At 35.8% G+C, this 21,948-nt stretch overlaps 1 protein-coding gene across 4 annotated transcripts in view; it reads left to right on the forward strand.

The window, feature by feature from the left end:
• Positions 1–21,948, forward strand: part of LOC126298936 (filamin-A) — a 496,221-nt gene that overhangs the window by 454,512 nt on the left and 19,761 nt on the right. For all 4 annotated transcript variants that reach the window (XM_049990534.1, XM_049990536.1, XM_049990533.1 and 1 more), the window contains 5 exons: positions 7,613–7,816; positions 9,362–9,534; positions 9,673–9,781; positions 13,329–13,493; positions 15,058–15,297. In XM_049990534.1, coding sequence (XP_049846491.1) covers positions 7,613–7,816; positions 9,362–9,534; positions 9,673–9,781; positions 13,329–13,493; positions 15,058–15,297 — 891 coding nt within the window. The remainder of the gene's footprint in view (positions 1–7,612; positions 7,817–9,361; positions 9,535–9,672; positions 9,782–13,328; positions 13,494–15,057; positions 15,298–21,948) is intronic.

A 21,948-nucleotide genomic window follows, 5' to 3' on the forward strand; every position in this document is an offset into this window, starting at 1 on the left:
TGAAACTGCTGTAACTTAGTGTGTGTTTCTGACATGATTAAACAAACTTCCAATTTATAGTTTCTAAAAATGGCACTTCTATACCTGATCTTTATTGGAGTTTAAATGATTGGACCTAATTTCCACTAAATATTGAAGCAAGACATTTTCAGAGCTATATTTAATTTTGCAAATAGTATCTGAAACACTAAAAAAAGTATTGGATTTATCATACAGATTAAAAAAAAGTTTCTCACCATTTGCTTGCATGCAATGGTGGTTTGATAAGTCTGGTAAAAAAGCAAGAAAAATTTTGTTTCATAAACAACTGACACTATTTCTTGACGTAGCCCCCTGTAAGGGATATATGCTTGGTCCAGTGATCCTCCAGCTTTTTCATCCCATCAGAAAAATAGATTCTGCCAAACTCTGCAGAATTCTCGATAGACTGCAACCATCATTTCCTCATTTTGTGAAAATTTCTTTCCTACAAGCCAAAGTTTTGAGTTTGGTATTGTGAAGTAGTCACTTGTGGCTAATTCTGGTGAATAGCCCAATAGGGTGGATGAGGAACCAATTAAAAGCCCAATTCATGCACTTTTGCTATTACTATCCGTGATGTTTGGGATGGGCATTAGCATGGTGATAGAGCACCTTTTTGTGTACCAACCTTGGTCTTTATCAGCCAGTGAAAGTTTCAGCAATCCAACAATAAAGCATAATAAGGTCCACTTATAGTTCCACCTTTTTACAAATAATCTATGAAGATTATTCTTTGGGAATCCTAAAAAAAAGGAAGGGTGGCCATCACCTTATTAGGTTAAAAAGAAAAAAAAGGTCTTTGCCTTATTCTGTGCATTTTCACCAGCAATTATCAATTGCTTTGACTGTCGTTCTGACCCAGCTGGCTAATCATGTAACCAGGTTTCGTCAACAATCACAAATCAATGCAAAAAGTCTTGCAGGTTGCAATTAAACATCACCGGATATTGTGTTGAATTGTACTAGATGCACTTCTGGTCGACTATGAGCAATCACGGCATCCACCTTGCACACAGCTTCTTCATAGCCAATTCTTGTGCAGGATATTACGCACTTGCTCAGTTGAGATGCCTACAGTCTTAGAAATCTTACAAATTTTAATTCTGCAGTCCTGCATTATCGTATCATAGATCTTGTCAAGGGTTCCCTTTGTGGTGACCTCATGTGTAGCGGCAGAGCATACTACTTCGGTGCTTGCCATATTTAAATTCATCAATCCAAAAGTAAATGGTCTTCAGTGATGGTGCAGAATCCATGTGAACTTCATCTAAATCTGTTTTGATTTGTGAGGCAGTCCAACCCTTCAAATGATAATGTTTAATAACAGCACAAAACTTGGTTTTCTCCATTTTCAGTTGCAGTTAACACATTGACCAGTTCAGAATAATCAAGCCTATCAAACATGAAGGTGGCTCAAAAATGTTTCATTCTTTCATGGAAATTTACCAGACTTATCAATCATCCTTGTGTGTTTTTATTGTTAATTATGGAACCACATAACAATTAGAAGATTTTAGGGGGGCAGAATGATTTTTGCCTACAAACATTTTGCAGTGGAAAAACTTTGCGTGAGTAAAGTTACAAAAGAATTTAATTGATAATTTGAGCTAATTTTGTGTCCAGCCAGCTGAAATCTTGAGACTTGTAGCAAATAAAGCCAGCTAGGCTAATTTTTCCCTCAGTTTTTCAAGAGTTTTAGATACCAATCTCTAGGAAACAAATTTTCCAGTACTCCTAGGTATTAGAGATAACAAGGATTCAAATTTTACAAACAGTTGGACTATAAAATTACCATGAGCATGACGAAAAAATTTCTTAATAACAGACTCCAGAAGTCAAGTTGAAACTAGCAAATGTATAAAATGAATTAAATGCTCTGAAATTGAAAATATCTTCTCATTTATATTCCTTTTGGTAGGTTTGTAATTCCTTTGTGGAAATATCAATGAGAATGTTCACATCAGGTCTGGATGCGCACAGATAGACTAATGATAAAGATGATGCCTTATGATAAACAGGAAATTTGTGTTAGCCCCAGTCTGTTACAAATTTTCAGTTGCCCCTACATAACAATTAATATGAAATGTGTTCAGTGGTACTGTAGAACATAGGGCTGCTTACAGAGAGATATCTGGTAGAAGGGAGCTTGGACAATGGACAGGCCAAAGTGGAAGTCTGTAAACCATTTAACAGGAAGTTGTTGTCAACAGTACTGTCACACTCAATCCATGTAACATACACTGCAAACATAATCCAGATAGCACAGTGACATTTTCTGTATCTGGGTGATGGATAGCTTTAGTGAGCAGCATGATGGCCAATGAAAAAAGTAAAGTGCTCAGGCTGTGATGCCAGTTTTAGTGGCTACATGATGCCACAGATTATACCTACCATACACGGTATGGCCAATCACACTGGTCAGCAGTGTGATACCCTCTTGGCCTGGTAGATAGTGTTGGAAATGGTGTGTACTGTGCTTTATGGGTTATTGAGGGAGTAGAGCAGTTGCCCTGGTGTCCAGTAGCTAGATATCAATGGAGTTGACTATCCCAATGTCCTGCAGACATAGTGATGGTGGACCTATGTTGCATGTGGCATCTGCCTACCCAGAGTGCTCTGCTGCCAATTGTTATTGCCCAAAATACACCATTCTATGTCCAGTATATGCGATAGCTGAGGCCTGGTGAAGAGTACTGGTGCTTGGTAATGCATCAGTCATTGATCCTGCAGAAGGCTGGGTCTGTAGCAGGTGATCAGGCAGCTGTTGTGTGTGTGCCAGGTGGGATTGGATGGGGGAGGCAGAGGCACCTGTGGGACCTCCCTGGTGGTGGTTTCATACATAAGGTGGAACTGTGGTGCTGCCACCACAGCACATGCCCAGGACTGAGCGTTCATAAAGTTTCAAACCTACACCTACACCTACACCTACACCTACACCTACACCCACACCCACACCGACATCCACACCAGGGCTCCAGGCAAGAAGGGCATCGGAAGAGGTACTCGCAGTGGTCTTTCTTCAGAGTGTAGCAAGCGGAACAGTGTTTGCTGCTGGTGGCTGCGCATGGTCTCTGCTGGGATGCTCCTTTGATGTGTGTGGTCCTTTATGTTCTAAGAAACAGGGGGGCAGGAGGCTTAGAGGTATTCTCTCAAACTGTTCCCAAGACAGATAATGCTGCATTTATTCAGTTGTGTAGCCTCTGGCATTTCCAATGGTTAACCTATTTTTATTCACTTAGTTGCTTCAGACAAGGTTTCATCAGGGCTCGTTATCTGAGCTGTGATGTGTAGCACTTCAAGAATGTTTTAATAAATTCCTGCAACCCCATGTGTAGACTGAACAGACTATTTTTATCTTTATCAAATGCTAAATATTTCCCCGTTGGAAGTTGTGACAGTGGACCAGGATTCACATATTTACTTGCAGACTTGCAATATATTATATAATTGTAGGAGCTGAGATATGGAGCCCATTGCTGTAAATGTGCTGAGTGGTTTTTCTGAAATATTGACTTTTGGGCCAAACAAAAGAAGCAGCTTGTGGTCAGTTGATAAGTGGAATTTTGTTCTGCATAAATAAAAGTAGAATTTCTTTGTGGCAGAAACTATAGCTAAATCCTCCTTTTCAGTGAGGGAGTAATTTCTTTGAATTGCTATTAAAGAATTGGATGCAAAGAGGATTGACTGTCCTGATCTGTGCCAGCAATGCTCCAAGGCCACACTAAAAGTATCTTTTCAGATACACACCCAAAAGATGATGGAATATCTTCCAGATGCACAGGTGGCCAGGGCATGATTCTGATCTTGGTTTTTTCTTATTGTCTGAAATGCTTTTTCATATGCCTTTTAACTATGAATGTAATGTTCTTTCATTGTAAAAGGTTTAAGTAATGCAGTATATTGCCAGCTTTTGGAATGAATTTGACATAATAATTTAGTTTTCCCAAGACACTGTTTTGTTCTGGCTGATTCTATGGATGTGCTAGCATGTGTATTACCACTAGATACTTTGTGGGTCTGATGTCTGTTGTGTCGAGGACATGACCTAATTACTTAATCTCTTCTTTCAAAATAACTCCTGTTTTTCCAGCCTGCATTTCACACCAGAGATAGCTCACAGTAATGCTAATTTCTAGTCAACTTAAGTGTTGATTAATATTACTGCTGCAGTGATCTGTACTTGAAATGATACTGTATGCTTTTTGGCATAAAGTGTCGTGAGCATTTTGTAAAGTTGATTGGTTCCAAGGGTAGCATTGAGCTTCTATCATGTGTATTTCCATTGCAACAGTTTCCTCCATTGATGAATTGTGACACAACCTTGGAAAGCTTCCAAATCTGCTGCATTGCTGATAAACCTCATTACCAGAATGTCAATATTTATTTATGACCAATACAACATGGTGCAGAGCAGTTTATGGATTGTTTACAAAGCTTGCTGTTTGTAGATGCAGTCCCTGCTCAATCCAGTAGTGGTCATGTCACATGCCTGGGACATCATTGATGTGTGTCTTTGTTTATGTCTAATATGCCAGATGACTTTAATGCATTTAATGCTCTGTGCACCATACTATTTCCAGTTATGTTTTATCTGAACTTTAGGTTGATGAGCAACTTTAATGCTTTGAAAATCTATAATATCTAATCTAATTACCTGTACAGGAATTAAGTCTTGTCGTACCTCCTTATTTCACAAATGCTGCACAATCTTATCATGAATAAGAGAGACCAGATGTGATGGCTGACATTGTCAACATGTAAAGCCACATTTACATCCCAATCACCACAAATCTGTTACCTCGACCTTATAAGATTGATCCTCACTTCTGCATGTTTGATGAAATCTTAATTTCACTGTCACAGTTTGAACATGCTGCCTATAGTATGCTGTTATCAAGTTGCACATTTCCACAAATGACAAAGCGACTGGGTCTGTTGGCAGCAGTAGTTACAATGTGGAATAAACCTTTTTAGTCATTTAGATTATGAAAGTGCATCAACAATCTACAAGCACTCGAAACAACTTAATTGCAACAGAACTTCGTGCTTCTATAGTTCAGTGACACACAATGTTTAATTTTATTATACCTATATGTTAAAGGTGTAGAAAACTTGTCAGCCAAGCAAACAATGCATGATACTACCAAGGTTAGTTAAACTTGGAGTATTTTGTGAAAACTGAAGAATTTCTTACGTTGATTACTAAGGTAAAGAGGATGGGTTGCTAAGTGATAATCTTTCCTAAAAGATTATTATGAGAGGTTGTGGTACATGAGGAAATTTGTTGCTTCAAAGAACTAGAACATGAAAAATCTGAATTACAGGTAAGAGAGATCTCAGTCTAGGAAAAGAAAACAACTGAATGATGAAAGGGAATGTATTTAGGTAACACATTTGGAATTTGGCTGTCTCGTAGGTTTAACTTGTCTGATTTAGTTTATGTACATTATGAGACAAATAAACAATAATTCACAATTCTCAACTAGAGAAGTACATAGGGAAAGTTGGATGCATCAGAACATTGCAAGGAAGCCTAAAGAAAAGCAGTGAGATTAACAGACTGTGAAAAAGGTATTCTTCTATTATGTATGTGGAGACGGTGTTTCTGCAGCAATTGCCGACATGGAAAACCACCTTAAAAACCATCCACAGGCTGGCAGGCACACCAGACCTTGACACTAATCCGCTGCACAGATTCATGCGGGGACCGGCATGCCTTCCTGCTTGGGAAGCAGCACATTAGACCACACGGCTAGCCAGGCAGGGATAATTCTACTTTAGTTTAGCAGCTACAGGATAAATTGGGTTCAAAGTACCACGCTAAAAGTTTCGTCAGACTAAGTGCTGGTCTTTGTCACATGACAGAAAGCTTCGCACAACTGCGAAAGGATTTTATCGAAGTCTGGGTGTTTATTATTGGAGGTACAGGAATAATGTTATTATGAACTGAACAAAACAGAATTAGCTACTGAACATGCAAACCAAAATCTCACCACCTGCATTCTATTGGAGGATACAATGATAACTCAACCCCCTTTTTCTTCTCCTCCTGTTCCATTCATTAACTGCTGTAAGCTCGAATGGCACTATTCATAAATATAATACTAAGACCAAAGTTGATATACACTGCACTCTGGTGAATCTAATTTGCCAAAGGAAGGAGCAAAATGCATGACTATAATGCTCTTTCCTCTTTTCCAATGTATCAATGAAATAAAATGTCTCAAAGATATTGATAATGTCTGTAAGTGCAGATTACAGTTTTTGTCCCCGATTACATAGTACGTTGTAGGTATTCTTGAATAGAAACTAATAATCAATTACAAACCTGAAAATGTAATCACAGAAACAGTTATTTAAGAAATGTGTGACGTTGTTCATCAGTTGACACATTCTGCATGAACATTATATATAAACGTATAGCTAATGAAATGAACTTCAGGATAACACACTGCACATACTCACTTCATGCAACCATTGAAAATGCTGGTATATATAGATTGTACTAGGGTGTACTTCAGTGGCAGCTTATAATGCTGGTAATTTATGCAACTCTGTAATTACAGAAACACATATTGGCTGTCTCTTCCAACATCCAAGTGCCATATCTCTCGTGTTTAGAGAGATCTTCAAAACTAATCTTGTGATGTGTACATTGAGTCAGCACAGACTGTTAAAGAGGTGTTACATATAACATATTGTGACAGTACAAAGTGTTGGTCGAGAGACACTGTGAGCAGTCTCTGTTTAGGCTAATCTCACATAGACGTAACAAACAAAACCAGATTTATGTATATCGTATCATATGTATATATCTCCTTAGATGTACATGTTTGATTGTCGTTGGTTCAAAACATTTTGGCAAGTTACAATGCTTCATACTTTTCACTTAGAAGTAATATATTTTTGAATCATGTCTTTGAAAATAATGTCGAGGCATAACATTTCACTTCTGTTAAAACACAGTTTTTCCTAATATTATTACATTTGATGTGGTGTGTGATAATTATTTTTGTATATTCCTGTTGTCCTTTATTAATAAGGATGTATATTGTGCATATTGCAAGGGTTTCAAAATTCTTCCAAGTTCTTTTCCTAAAGAGCAGAAGAACTAAAATTAGAAACTCTCATAAATGAATTTTATGAAAGATGTGGCCTTCATAGATGTGACAACACTGTTTTGTGTGCTTGGTACTAATATTCCACCGAGGAATATGTGTGCTATCAAAGCAGAACTGTAAATTTCAGCTTTCAAAGGATTAAGTTGAACTCACAAATGACAAAGTATCAAAGAAGTGAATTAGTTTCTTACATTTCAGATGAATTACTTACAAACAGGACATGCAAACCAATCTAAATTCTGGGTATTCAATTGCGGCCCTAGTTTTTATGCCTTGTGATAAAATGAAATTCTCAGTACATAAAGTTCTGATATGCTTGAATGGTACTGTGTTTCTGACATTGAACTCTATAGATGGATTCCTGTGAAATTAATTTATTCTCTTTGAATTGTTTATTAAATTAGTTAACAACATACTGTTTCCCACTTTCAAGATGTGAAATAACTGCACTTAGAAAATGTATGTTACAGGTATTTCATTTACACCAAGAGAAGTAGGTGAACACGTTGTCTCCGTAAAACGCCTGGGAAAGCACATTGCCAATTCACCATTCAAGATAAATGTTGGTGAACGGGAAGTTGGTGATGCAAAAAAAGTGAAAGTAACAGGTGCAGGTCTTACTGAAGGGAAAACTCACACAGACAACTCTTTCACCGTTGATACAAGAAGTGCAGGTAACTATCATTATTTAAAACAATCTTTTTCCTGTTGCGTCCTATTAAAATTTCTCCATTAAGTCTCCCAACATCTGTAAAATGTCTTTGATCAACTAAAAAAGAAACTCATTAAATTGCAGCAATTTGGTTTTCATAGTTTGTCTTTTTAAATATTACGTTCCACCAATTAGTATAACGTATGTGTTCTGACACTGTATTTTCCATAGATTGCAAATGATTTTTCAGATTAATATTTTCATCAAATAGTTAAAATGAACAGTCACTAGAATTTATGCATTGTAGTTAGTGAAACTACCCCTCTTCATATAGTAAGCTTTTTCTTATATTCACCTTTCACAAAAAATCATGACTTATTTTTTGGGGTGAAATTTTGGCTGTACTTACACTGTTTCTGTAGGGCAACCGAAGGTACTGATTATACTTCACTGTCGTGGAGCACAACTATCAGGCTCACACCTTATTATTTTTATTAATTTGATAGCAGTTATTCTGAAGGAGTAGGAATTCTGCAGTTATTCGTCTATTTCTGTATTTTGACAGACATATTTCTGAATACAGTAATGTACGGTAATTACTAATAAAATTTGCTTAGTGTCATACAGTTGGAGGATGTAAACTTCCTTAACTGTTGTCACTTTCTATAAAATTATTTGGTTATTCGACCACATCATGTTTTAAAATATTAAAACATTTTTGCCAGTATTGCATATGGTCTTCATTAGCACACAATGTGACCCCATATATTTGGTAAATTTAGTAGTACAGAGATTCAAAGGTCTGGACTTACTGCTTTAGTTAGCTGCAGTATTTTTTGTAGCATTTTAAGTGGCTTTCGTGTGTGCCAAACTACTGAAAAATAAGCGTACCATGATCTGAATTCCTCAATAAAATGTGGCTCTCAAACTAAATACTTGCCGAAACAAGTTCTGAATTTGGAAGGAGGTAATTGCATTCCACCACAATAGAATAATGTCAAATGCAGCAACCTTACATACTTTCTAGATAAAAATAATAGGAGGAACCCATGACTGCCACTTTCTGGGATGTGTATTATTATTATTATTATTATTATTATTATTATTATTATTATTATTATTTAATTAGCATTACACTTTGCTTTCATCAAAGCTTCAAATATTGTTACAAAATAACGAAGCAGCAACGTGATACCAAGCCACTGCATAGGACTATGCTCTATATTATATGTACTGATGAAACCAAAGATGCTATGCATGATATGTTATTGTTGGTATCAATTTAATCTCCAGCTGCAGTGGGCACTGCTACATTTGTTACATTTATGTGGTTCCATTAATCTCTGGATGATAACAGTCTCAGATATTGTTGAAATCTCAAATTTTATAGTGAATTAATTTGAAAAGTGTGCTGAGAACATTTAGTGCAACAAATCTGCTTTAAATATTTCAAAGCTCTATTGTTAACAGTTTTCTATTTTATGTAAACAAAAGGGGGGGGGGGCAAATTAACTGCTCACTTTCTGATGCTTAATTATTATTATTATTATTATTATTTTTTACTCAGGGTACGGTGGTCTGTCACTTTCAATTGAAGGTCCAAGTAAGGCAGAAATACAGTGTAAAGATAATGAGGATGGAACCCTGAATATATCGTACAAGCCCACAGAACCTGGGTACTATATCGTGAATCTCAAATTTGCAGACCATCATGTAGAAGGCTCACCTTTTACAGTAAAGGTTTGTATGTATGCTGAAGTAATTTCTGATAAAAACTGGATATTATACAGATGATGTATTTACACTTTGTTGCCTTAGAATACAATATTATGGTGTATGTGTTTGTATTCTCACTATAACATTTGTTTTGTTGCTTAGGTGACAGGGGAAGGATCGAACAGGCAACGTGAGAAAATACAGAGGCAGAGGGAAGCTGTTCCCATAACAGAAGTTGGTTCTGAGTGCAAACTGACATTCAAAATGCCAGGTAATTTGCTCATTGCTGCAAAACTGAAATTTTATGACCAGATTACTGCATTCCTTTGAGAACTTTGCTACAGTGTGTTACAGCAGATTACATTCTTTTGGCTGCCATTACAATAGTGTTCTCCATTGAAACAGGAATTATTACGGAGATAACTGACATATCATGTACACCGAAATCATCTGTGTACATGTGTTTTCCAAAGTTATGTTTACTCTAGATTTTTCTCAACCATTTTATCAGTAATGTTCCCATTTCATGGAACGGGCACAGCAATTACAAAGGACAGCTTCTGTGTTCGTTTGCTGCTTAACAGGACTAGACTAAACAGCTCTTATGGGTAATCTGTGTATTATCTTTTATATTATAAATGTTTGCTTGCAAGTCAAGTTCTTGCGCACCCAGTTGAAACTATGAGTTAATATACTCCATAGACTGAATTATTGTATATTTCAGTATAACAAAGACCTTTAAGATGACGTTACATGCTTTGCTTTTGGGTGTGTTTTAAAACAGTAAAAGCACATACACATATCATGTAGTCCCATAGAGCCAGTGGAAAAGCACAACTGCAAATAGAGTTGTGCAAAGGAAAGCAGTATCAGTTTCAGGTTGTTAAGGAGTCATTGTACAGATTGATGTATCAAGGAGGTCATTATCATCATACTAAAATGAAGTCTTTTATGTAATATCATGTTGATGTTATTTGACACAAAGTGCTGCTTTCGGTAGAGGCAATTCTCAGTGCTCTGAACAAGATGGATTTCTATTCCCCTCTACATCTGCATAGATACTCTGCAAGTGACCGCATGGAGCGTGGCGGAGAGTACCATGTACCTGCTTGTTGTTTCTCCACCTGTTCCACTTGCAAATAGTGAGGGAAAAACAACTGTCTGTACGTCTCTGGGAGACTTGATATCTCGTATCTTATCTTCATGGTCCTTACATGCGATGTATGTTGGCATCAATAGAATTGTTCAGTAGTCAGCATCAAATGCTCATTTTCAAAATTTTCTCAATAGTGGTTTTCAGAAAGAACATCGCCTGCCCTCCAGGGATTCCCATTTGACTTCCTGAAACATGTCCGCAACACTTACATGCTGTTTAAACCTACCGGTAACAAATCTAGCAGCCTGCCTCTGAAATACTTCATGGCCTTCTTTCAATCTGACCCAGCACGGATAACAACCACTCGAGCAGTTCTCAAGAATAGGTACCACCAGTGTCCTGTAAGCGGTCTCCTTTACAGGAGAACCACTCTTTCCTAAAATGCTCCCAATAAACCAAAGTCAACTATTTGACCCCTCTCCCTCAGTTTTCACATGCTCATATCACTTTGCACTGTTATGCCCAGATATTTAAACGATTTGACTATGTCAAGCAAGACTCTAGGAATACTGTATCCAAACATTACAGGTTTGTTCTTCCTACTCATCTGCCCCTTTTCCATATTTAGGGCTAGCCCCAGCAAATCTGCTCATTCCTCCTAAGTAATTTATGAGTCTAAAAACTGAGAATGATGATACTTCTTTTAAAGTTTTTCTTTCATAGGTATTAGGAAGTGGGCTGTGTTAAGCACTGGGATAGTCCTTTTGAATATTTGTGAATTTAATAGTTTTCTGAACAGACTTTTTTTTTAATCCACACAAAACTGCCTGTTTTTACCTAATCTGGCTAAGGGAAAGGAGAAAAGATGCCTTTTGGCAATGAGACTAAGGTTTTAAATAAAAAATAAACTTTAGTTCTGATGTTCCATTTTAAGTTAATTCAAGGTGTCATTTTTTAAAAAATTTATTTTAGTTTTCTTTTCCCAGTAGGTATATTCTACTTCTGATGCACGATTACTGAGTAGAACAATATTATACAGTGGTAAACACTGGACTCATATTCATCACAATTGTGGTTCAAATTCCTGTCCAGCCATCAGATTTAGGTCTTCTGTTATTTCCCTAAATCAATTAATGTTGAATACATTTGCAGGGGTATGGCCAATTTCCTTCCCATTACAAGCTCTCGCTCTTTCCCTAATGACCTTGTCATCAACAAAACGTTAAACACTAATTTTCTTGCCTCCCTGTTGATTACAAAATTTCACATCTATAGTTTTGTTAGCTATGGGAATAAGTGGAAGTGAGAACATGGCAAATCTTTGGATCTGGGAGGATGTTCAACAGTTTTTACTTCAAATTTCTCAATTTTGTGCCACTGATTAAAAACTCTTCATGGGTAGATGTGTCAGTCTTACATAAGGTGTTCCATTTCTTTCTTTTTGCAGTTGTGGCAACTGTTCTCACGTTTTGTTTCAGCCATTTGGTTCAAAGGACTTCGGTAGTATTTGTTGGCTGTTGTTTTACTTTTTATGTAATCTCTCAGAAAAATCCATTTTACATCCCAGAAACCATTTGACCTTAATCTTTTTAGGCTGATGAAATGAACTTCGCTTGTTTTGGTGCATGACCACTAACTTTTACCTATTTTCACATTTTTTGTTGTATTTCTTTATTGTTCAATACCACATTGAGAAAATGTACACAGTTTTTGTCTATGGTCACTGTCTTCAGACCTCCAGCACATGGATGAACTTAAATATAAGTACACCAATGTTCAAATTCAACAACCTGTTTCTTAACTGTTAGAAAAGAAGGCAATTACTCCTTATAAACTCTCATAAATTTTGCACGAGTTTCCATTGGCAACAAACTGTCCATAATGAAGAATTTTATGAAAGCAAGGTGCTCTATTTTATATAAAAAATTATTTTGCTGAGTAAATTAACATTTACCTTACCTTTTGCAAGCTGTACTCTTTTTTCTGCCAGACTGCAAAATTTTAACTAAACCCTCACACCACCCATGATCCCAGTGGAAGACACATTCCAGCAGTTACTTGAAGAAATTTAGGGAGGCCACAGATATTGTAAGTGAATTCCACTGGAATTTGAATTTATCAACTGAGCAATGTGGTGTATTGGTTAAGGCAAAGAAATTAAATTTAAAGCATGACTGCACAATCTTGTTTATGTTTACTGTCCTTTCTGTAAATTGTTTAAGACAAAAACTGGTCTTGACCTGTCAATAAGGCCATTAACACTTTATTTGTCCATCCTTGACCTAATGAGAAAGTTTCCATCTTTAATGACCATTCTGTCAGTGAGGCAATGAAGTTCATTTTCCTTCAGCCTTTTTTTACCCACCTCCTCAATTTTCTGTGAAGTATCGCCATAGTTCTGCCTCATTTACTAATGAAGTATTTAATGAAATATGATAAATTGCATGAATTATTGGATATAATTAATGGGACAATGAAATACAGCTTCTTGAAAATATTATCAGGAAATACCTGTTTGGTCACTTCTCTCTTCTTTGATTAGTAAATGCTTTATGAAACCTACCAAAAAGAAGCACCAGCATTATCAATTATAAAGTTGCCAGCACTCAATTAATATACATCTCTCAACTAATGTTAGATATTTCTAGCATGTCTGGCAAAATAAAGACAATAGCTAGGTGATGAATTGTGACCTCCTCCTAATGCTAGTCTCTCCTTTCAGGAATCACTGCTTTTGATCTTGCTGCTACTGTTACATCACCAGGAGGAGTAACTGAAGATGCTGAAATAAATGAAGTTGAAGATGGCTTGTATGCTGTACATTTTGTTCCAAAAGAGCTTGGTGTGCACACAGTGTCCGTGAAATATAAGGAAATGCACATTCCCGGTAAGACTCTTCAAATACTTACTACATTTTGATCTGAGATGGCTGTTGTTGTAAGACTCTTTGCTGTTGGTAATATGTATCATATATGCAGACATTTAAAACAATATTGTCCATTTATGTAAAAAATGATGGTAGACAGACATCTATTATCACACTTTCTTCTATTAAACATGTTGCATTTATACAGAATGTGGAGAAATGGCTTTTACAAAGGTATTCAGAGGGTGATAAAGCAAATGAAAACAGACTACTTTCAATTGAAAAGGAGTGTTCAGAAACAACTGGTCTCTAACAACCTTAACGTATCAGATAAAAGTAAACCAATGCTACCCAATACAAGGAAAAAAATCTGTTGCAAAGGAACTGTCAGCATTGACCAAATGTTCCTGCATCTGGTTGACATGAGTCAAATGTGCCAAATTCTTCATTTCCTCCTTTCCTCCTCAAAACATTCTGCAAATGTCAAACATTGTGATTTTGAGGCTAATAACTTCAAAGAACTTCAACTTTCAGGCATTTGTTAACATTAGATACTTTAATTAGTTTTCACTGCCAATTCTAATAAGTCGTTTTCTTGTCATATTTTACGTAAATCTTATTTCTAAATTTCACATTGGTGGCTATTTTGTTTTCAACTCGCAACCACTGAAACCATATGAAAAATGAAGTACCAATCTCAGTACCTCTCTATAGTAAAACATTCACTTGTATTCAATTTTTACAGAACTATTGCTCCCATTTACATGCTGTCAGTAGCTCAGTACAAGAAACATTACAAAGGCCTCACAACAACATATGGTACACTTTTTTCTTATTGTGAACATTTCTGAAAGGAGATGTTAAGTGTTCTATGGCACATGCCATTAAGAAAGATCTTAGCAGTGAAATCATTTTCAGTGTGATGAGAGTGATACTTATTGAATTAAATAATAAAACTACAGATTTCCCAACAATATCTCAGTTAATATTATTTACTGTTTATTATGGCAAATTGCATATGTTAACCAGTAGTGAGGGTGTAAAAGGATTAATAACTTGGGGAGGGGTAGGGGGAGGGGGGGGGGGGGGGGGGGGGGAGCGAGCAAGCTAAATGCCCACTGTCTCCCATACACAAGAATTCACTGTACACAAATCTGAATAGTGCTTGAACTCAAAAGAATGATGCTTCCTTTACAAAGAATGTGAAATTTCCTATGACATAAAGTCTTGTCAGCAGATTTAATATGTCCAACTAAGTCTGTTAAAATTGTTTGAAAACACATGGAAAATATTGTAGTGTATTATCACTGTGGTACACACAGTGGGCAGATTGTGGTTTGGAATGAACTGTGCAGTAAGAAGTATATCAAAGTATAAATAGAAACAAATGATAGTCTTAATGTACTGAATTTTCAAATGGCCCTAATGTGACTGCCGTAATCTATTTATTATCCTTTTTTATACTTGGCATGTAATGACAAATGTTAAGTTTCACTTGTGTGCACGATGACAATACTGGCAGTGATAAATACTTTTCTGTTATGAATCTGTCCTGAAGACTTATTCCAAATATTTCTGTTTGCAGGGTCCCCTTTCCAGTTCACTGTTGGTCCTCTGAAGGATGGTGGTGCACACAGAGTTCATGCTGGAGGCCCAGGTCTGGAGCGTGGTGAGCAAGGCCAACCGTGCGAGTTCAATGTTTGGACCCGTGAAGCTGGTGCTGGCTCTCTTGCCATCTCAGTTGAGGGACCAAGCAAAGCTGAAATAGACTTCAAGGATCGCAAGGATGGTTCCTGCTATGTCAGCTACGTTGTCTCCGAGCCAGGTGTGTACAGTAATGAGTAGTTTTTGCAGCAGTTTTAAATATTACATAGTAGGAAGGAAGTTTTAATGTCCATTTCAAGGATTTCAAGACAACTTCCAATAAATTTGAGAACACACTCTCATTCCATAACGGTGTGGAAAATGTTTCTTAAACACGCACTGTCTTCCCCATCCCTTTTCAAAGAATTATGCTTATCACAGATGTTTTTCAAATCTACAGGTGTGATATTATCATTACAAAAGTTTCTGATCCTCAATAAAGTACTGTCTTTCAACGATGGTTACACACCTAGATAGTTTCCATTTTCATTGCACTTACTGTCAAATACAGTGTAACTGTAATAAAGTTGTTCTACAACTGAATTTTTAAAGTAGTACCAAGCATCTATTACAGTCTGTTGAGTGTTACAGAACATCATTTGGATGGTACATGTATTCTAAGATGAGAACTGTTCACCTGATGTAAATAGATGTCTGATGTTAGCTTACTTTCATTTAGTTAATTTATTGTGCTCATGTTGTTATCACTGGATAATCGTTATGAGCAATATACTAGCACTTTTTGTGACAATGTTACCATTAATAACTGGTAAAGGAAGAATACTCGCTTCCTGAAAAAGCAGTGTTGATGTCTTTTACATGAACATCTTTGTTGCATCAAATTTTTCAGTGTTTCTTGTGGAACCCATGATTTGTCTAGCATAGCCCCTTATACACTGCAGTTAAAGAAGAACTGAACAGTCCTCATCCCCCCCCCCCCCTCCCCTAAAGAGAAAAAATCTGGTGCAAGTGCAAATTTTCATATTCAGAACTCTATACTGTTTTGTATGATGTCCTAATTCTGCCAATAGATGTATGTTCCTCTTAGGTAACTTGAGATAAGTCATGAAATAAACTTGTGAATGATACTTCTGTCAGAAGTCAACTTAAGACAGTTATGTATTTCTCCCAAGCCATTGTTTCAAGAATTTATGTACACAGTATCATACAACATTAAAATTTGCAGTGTTTTTAATACAGCATCAGTCAGGATGTTTGCAAATATGTATTGGAATACTGGATATAAAAGTTAAGATTGTCAGGGTTGTTGAGTAATTCCATAACTAACTTGGGTAAAAAATATGATTTCACTTGATTGTATAATGTCTGAAGACCTAATTTAGAACTCCAAGAACTCAATTTTATGCTTTTGTTGGCCCTATGATGCAATGTGGATGTTCTATTTTTGTGAATGGGCAGTTCTGAATATAGCTTTTAGTATGAATGCCATAACTTGTCAGAGTAGAGGGGAAGAGCTAGAAAAAGCTACCACCTCCACAGTCTGTTCCTTTTAGAAAAGATCTTTGGGTTCCAGCCAAGTAGTCCCACCCATTTCAACATGTGCAACGTTGTCAAAAACTTGTCGAGATGCCAAGAATAATTATCTTGGTTCTAAATTTGCACCGATGAGCAAAGCACAGATTTGTGGAGAAAGAGCAGTGCTGGAGAGGCAACAGCAGCACTCTTGTGGAAGGTGCAGCAAGAGCAGTCTTCAATGGGGGAGTATAATAAAACTCAGCCATTCCATACATACAAAGTATGTCAAGAAATAAAGCTGAACACAAATAGTGGTGCAGCCGAAACAAACCAGAGTAGCTTCTCACAGGTTCAGCCAGATGGTAGGAAAATAAATAGATTTTTTTACTTTATTTTTAATTTTGCATGGTAATTTATAAACCACTTTGCTTTGATTCTTTCTTTCTGTGTGTGAAGATCCATTGTGAAAACTTAGTGTTTTTAATGCTCATCTTTGATCTCATTGGTGAAGATCATCTTGCTGGGTGTTTCACTTCCATGCAACTTTGTATAATACTTTCATCTGCAGTTTGTTTTTTCTTTTCTTGAAGTGTTATGTGTAGTGAACTGGAAAGTGACAGTGTGAATATGGATGATTTTTTGAAAAAATTGTCCATTAATGTGGTTTACCACATTCTTTAGGTACAGAGATCAGTCTTTGAGAATGGCTTCAAAAGAAACATGAGTGAGAATATTGTGATTATATCAGTGTAGCTGATGCCACAGAGCCTTCAGTTTGCTGTGGAAAAATGTTGTTTAATTTCATTTATGTTGTTTTATTTTTCATGATTTGTAGACTTCTTCTGACAGTTTTTTTTCTTATGCTTATTAAAGTGAGAAAAGCTTTCCTGTCCTTGCTTCTGCAGATTGACAATTTCTTTAAACATAGTCTTCCATTGCATCCTATGTTTCTTCTAAAGTCAAGTATTCTATACACATTTTAGCAAGATCACTGTTGCTTACTTCAAAATCTTTTACCATCTGTTACTGGTTCACATAAGAGACTTCTAAGCAGTGTTTACTTAATTTTACCAGTGTACTGTATGCAGTTTAGCTATTCATGCTGATTTTATGAACTTGCTAGGTTTATTTCCCCTGGAATCTTAATATTTATAATTACTCATAATGAAGTGGAATACACGAAACTTTAATTTATTCTTGAAATGCACTGAAACTTCTCTGCTCATCTATTGATGTTTTTTGCATTTATCTTCATAATATTCTTTCTATCGAACTCTGATCTTGTGAATTATTACAAAGCACTGTACAGTTCATAGTGTTCAGTATAAGTGTACAATTAGCTACATTCTAAAACAAATGTGACAGTATAAATGTGAGCATTCCATACAAATGTTATCTACAGATATAATTAACAATATCGCTGTCACGGTACTATGTTGTGCATCCACTAATTGTACTTTGTTTCTGCTGCATATGGCCACTTTCTGTGCTTGTCATTTGTATTCTCTCATAAAGAATTTTTAATTAATGGTGCAACAGCCATACTTAACTGTCTCACAAATAAATGAAATTATTATTGTATTTTATACTGCAAGCTGTGACAGTCATTGTTCATCTCATTTGCTTGCCTCTACCACGTACTGCTTAAAGCTTTAATACAAAAAGATAATTGTTAATGAAAAGGGCCGTTGTGCAGTGATCAATATCCATTAAAAAATTGATTTTGCTATTTGTGTATTTCATTACATTGGAAGGGTACATAAAATAAAACAAATTTACCATGAAAACACAGCAAGTGATTTATTAAGTATAAGGCATCTGCGATAAAAGTTGTGAAGTTAGGGTATTTTATTAGACTAAAATGATCTTCATTTTTCTTTTTAAAAATTTAAAGTAGCAGTTTAAAGAGACTTCAGATTTAATGTTATCGACGTGTAATTTTGTTTTAAGCCTAAACTATTAATCATCATTCTCTGTTTTGTTTTTCCTTCTTTCTCTCAATATAAAATGAACTCGTGTATCAAAATGCAAAGCTTTATCAAAAAGAAAGAATCCAATGATCCTTAGCTGGAGAATGGAGATTTGAATTGAAGTTGACAGTGATTTATCAACTGTGGGAGTAGCAGATGGAGATCAAAATGCATATTGTACACCAACACTAGCAATGAGACATCTCAAAAACTATGAATTTCAAGATAGAATTGTAAAGAAATATTGTGGAATGCACTCTGCAGAACTGTAGCAGTGCGATAATCCTAGTCTACAGAGCAGCTGAGAGATGGCTGTTGTAACAGTACTGTGTTGTAGGGGGGGGGGGGGGGGTGCAGAAAGTGGGTAGCTTAGGTTCAGCAGAGTGATTTTTTTCATTGCTTGTCATTTATCCGCGGCATTTTCTAATTCAAATTGCTAGTCTATTGAATTTGTACTTGTCACATTTCTTGCCTTGTTGTAACTTCCTTTGCACACTTTGCAGTTCTTTATTGGATACAGGTGTGAGGAACAGATGCAGTTTGTGGGCAGAGAATTCAGATATTAATTTATTCTACATCTAATATCAAATAGTACAAGTAACACATGTTTGTTTGCTGTAGTTACAGCATCAGTTGCTAACAGCAGATTAGGATGTAGAAATATTTCATTATTTCATTTCATTTATTATCATCCTTTGCATCATGATATAGGAATTGGCATTATACTGTCCATAATATGCACAGTAGAATATTACAAATTTCTATCAAACACACAAAACTAACATTATGTTGAAAATTAAAACACACAAAATTAACATTATATAATATTTTGAAAATTAAAGCATTGAATTAATGGGCTGTTCGTTTGCATGCTCTTTTAGTATATACCATATGTGATGAATTTATATATATTTAGTACATTTTGGAAAACACATATTACACACAATTTAGAGTTAAAAGAGTATAAACAAGACATAGAACTAACAATGAGAACAACATGATATTGAAAATACAACTATCAGTTGTGATTTAAGGATTTAAAATATTCCTCTATGCTATAAAAACATTTATTTATCACAAACTTTTTTAATTCTGACTTAAATTTTTCTTCATCTTCTGTTCGCCTGATGCAGAGTGACAGACCATTATAAAGTCTTATTCCATAGTGGCTCACATGTTTTTAAGTTTTTGTTTTTCTTGTTCTTTCTACATGCAGATTCTTACAGATATGTGTATTATAGCCATGAAGATCTGAATTTACGCGTAAACTACTCAAGTGTGTTCTTGTATGCACTATGCTTTTTAACATGTACAAAGATGATACTGTAAGTATGTTCAGCTGCATGAAAAAGGGGTTGCAGTGTGATTGTGGAGAGCTGTGTGTAATAATTCTAATGGCCCTTTTCTAGTATTTAAAAACTTCCCTCAAGCAACATTTAGATGCACCCCAGAATATTATTCCATAGGACGTAATAGAATCAAAATAAGCCGTATACACTAATCTTGTACATTGTCAGTGCAAAACATTCTGAATTGAGTTTTTTGGATATGTGTGTGACATGGTCTTTCCAGCTCAAGTGCTGATCAGTGTACATGCTCAAAAATTTTCTAGACCAGACCTTCTCTCTTTCATGGTCACTCAGATTAGATTAGATTAGATTAGATTAATACTTGTTCCATAGATCATGAATACGACACTTCGTAATGATGTGGAACGTGTCAGGTTAATAAAAGATGTCTGTACAAGAAATTACATTACACAAAATATTGCATGACACTAATGATTAAGTTTTTTTTTGTTTTTTTATACTTAGTTTATATCTAAAAATTCAGCCAATGAGTAGAAGGAGTTGTCATCTAGAAATTCTTTTAATTTATTTTTAAATGTTAGTTGGCTATCTGTCAGGCTTTTGATGCTGTTTGGTAGGTGCCCAAAGACTTTTGTGGCAGCATAATTTACCCCTTTCTGTGCCAAAGTCAGATTTAACCCTGCATAGTGAAGATCATCCTTTCTCCTGGTGTTATAGGTATGCACACTGCTATTACTTTTGAATTGGGTTGGATTATTATCAACAAATTTCATAAGGGAATATATATACTGTGAGGATCCCTAGATCCTTAAATAGATGTCTGCAGGATGACCGTGGGTGGGCTCCAGCAATTACTCTGATTACACGTTTTTGTGCAATGAATACTTTCCTACTCAACAATGAATTACCCCAGAATATGATGCCATACGAAAGCAGTGAATGAAAGTAGGCATAGTAAGCTAATTTACTGAGATTCTTATCACCAAAATTTGCAATAACCCTAATAGCATACGTAGCTGAACTCAGACGTTTCAGCAGACCATCAATGTGTTGCTTCCAGTTTAACCTCTCATCAATGGACACACCTAAAAATTTTGAAAATTCTACCTTAGCTACAGACTTCTGTTCAAATTCTATATTTATTACTGGAGTTGTGCCATTTACTGTACGGAACTGTATATACTGTGTTTTATCAAAATTTAAAGAGAGTCCGTTTGCTGAAAAAACCACTTAATAATTTTGTGAAAAACATCATTTACAATTACATCACTTAGTTCTTGGTTTTTTGATGTTATTACTATACTTGTATCATCAGCAAAAAGAACTAACTTTGCATCTTCATCAATGTGGAATGGTAAGTCATTAATGTATATCAAGAACAGTAAAGGACCTAAGACCGAACCCTGTGGGACCCCGTGCTTGATAGCACCCCAGTTTGAGGAATCAGCTGTTGTTTTAACATTACACGAACCACTTATTTCAACTTTCTGCATTCTTCCAATTAAGTATGAATTAAACCATTTGTGCACTGCCCCACTCAAACCATAATGATTTAGCTTATCTAAAAGAATTCCATGATTTACACAATCAAAGGCCTTTGAGAGATCACAAAAAATACCAATGGGTGATGTCCAGTTATTCAGAACATTTAATATTTGATCAGTGAAAGCCTATATAGCATTTTCTGTTGAAAAGCCTTTCTGAAAACCAAACTGACATTTTGTTAGTACTTTATTTTTACAAATATGGGAGGCTACTCTTGAATACATTACTTTCTCAAAAATTTTTGATAGAGCTGTCAGAAGAGAGATTGGGCGGTAGTTGTTGACATCCGACGTATCCCCCTTTTTATGCAATGGTTTTAGAATGGCATATTTCAGTCTATCAGGGAAAACACCCTGCTCCAAAGAGCTATTACATACGTGGCTGAGAATCCTACTTATCTGTGGGGAACAAGCTTTAAGTACTTTGCTGGAAATGCCATCAATTCCGTAAGAGCTTTTACTTTTCAGTGAGTTTATTATTTTACTGATTTCAGAGGGAGAGGTTTATTTTACTGATTTCAGAGGGAGAGGT

The sequence above is a fragment of the Schistocerca gregaria genome, chromosome X, assembly GCF_023897955.1.
Source record: "Schistocerca gregaria isolate iqSchGreg1 chromosome X, iqSchGreg1.2, whole genome shotgun sequence".
NCBI classification, from domain to species: domain Eukaryota; kingdom Metazoa; phylum Arthropoda; class Insecta; order Orthoptera; family Acrididae; genus Schistocerca; species Schistocerca gregaria.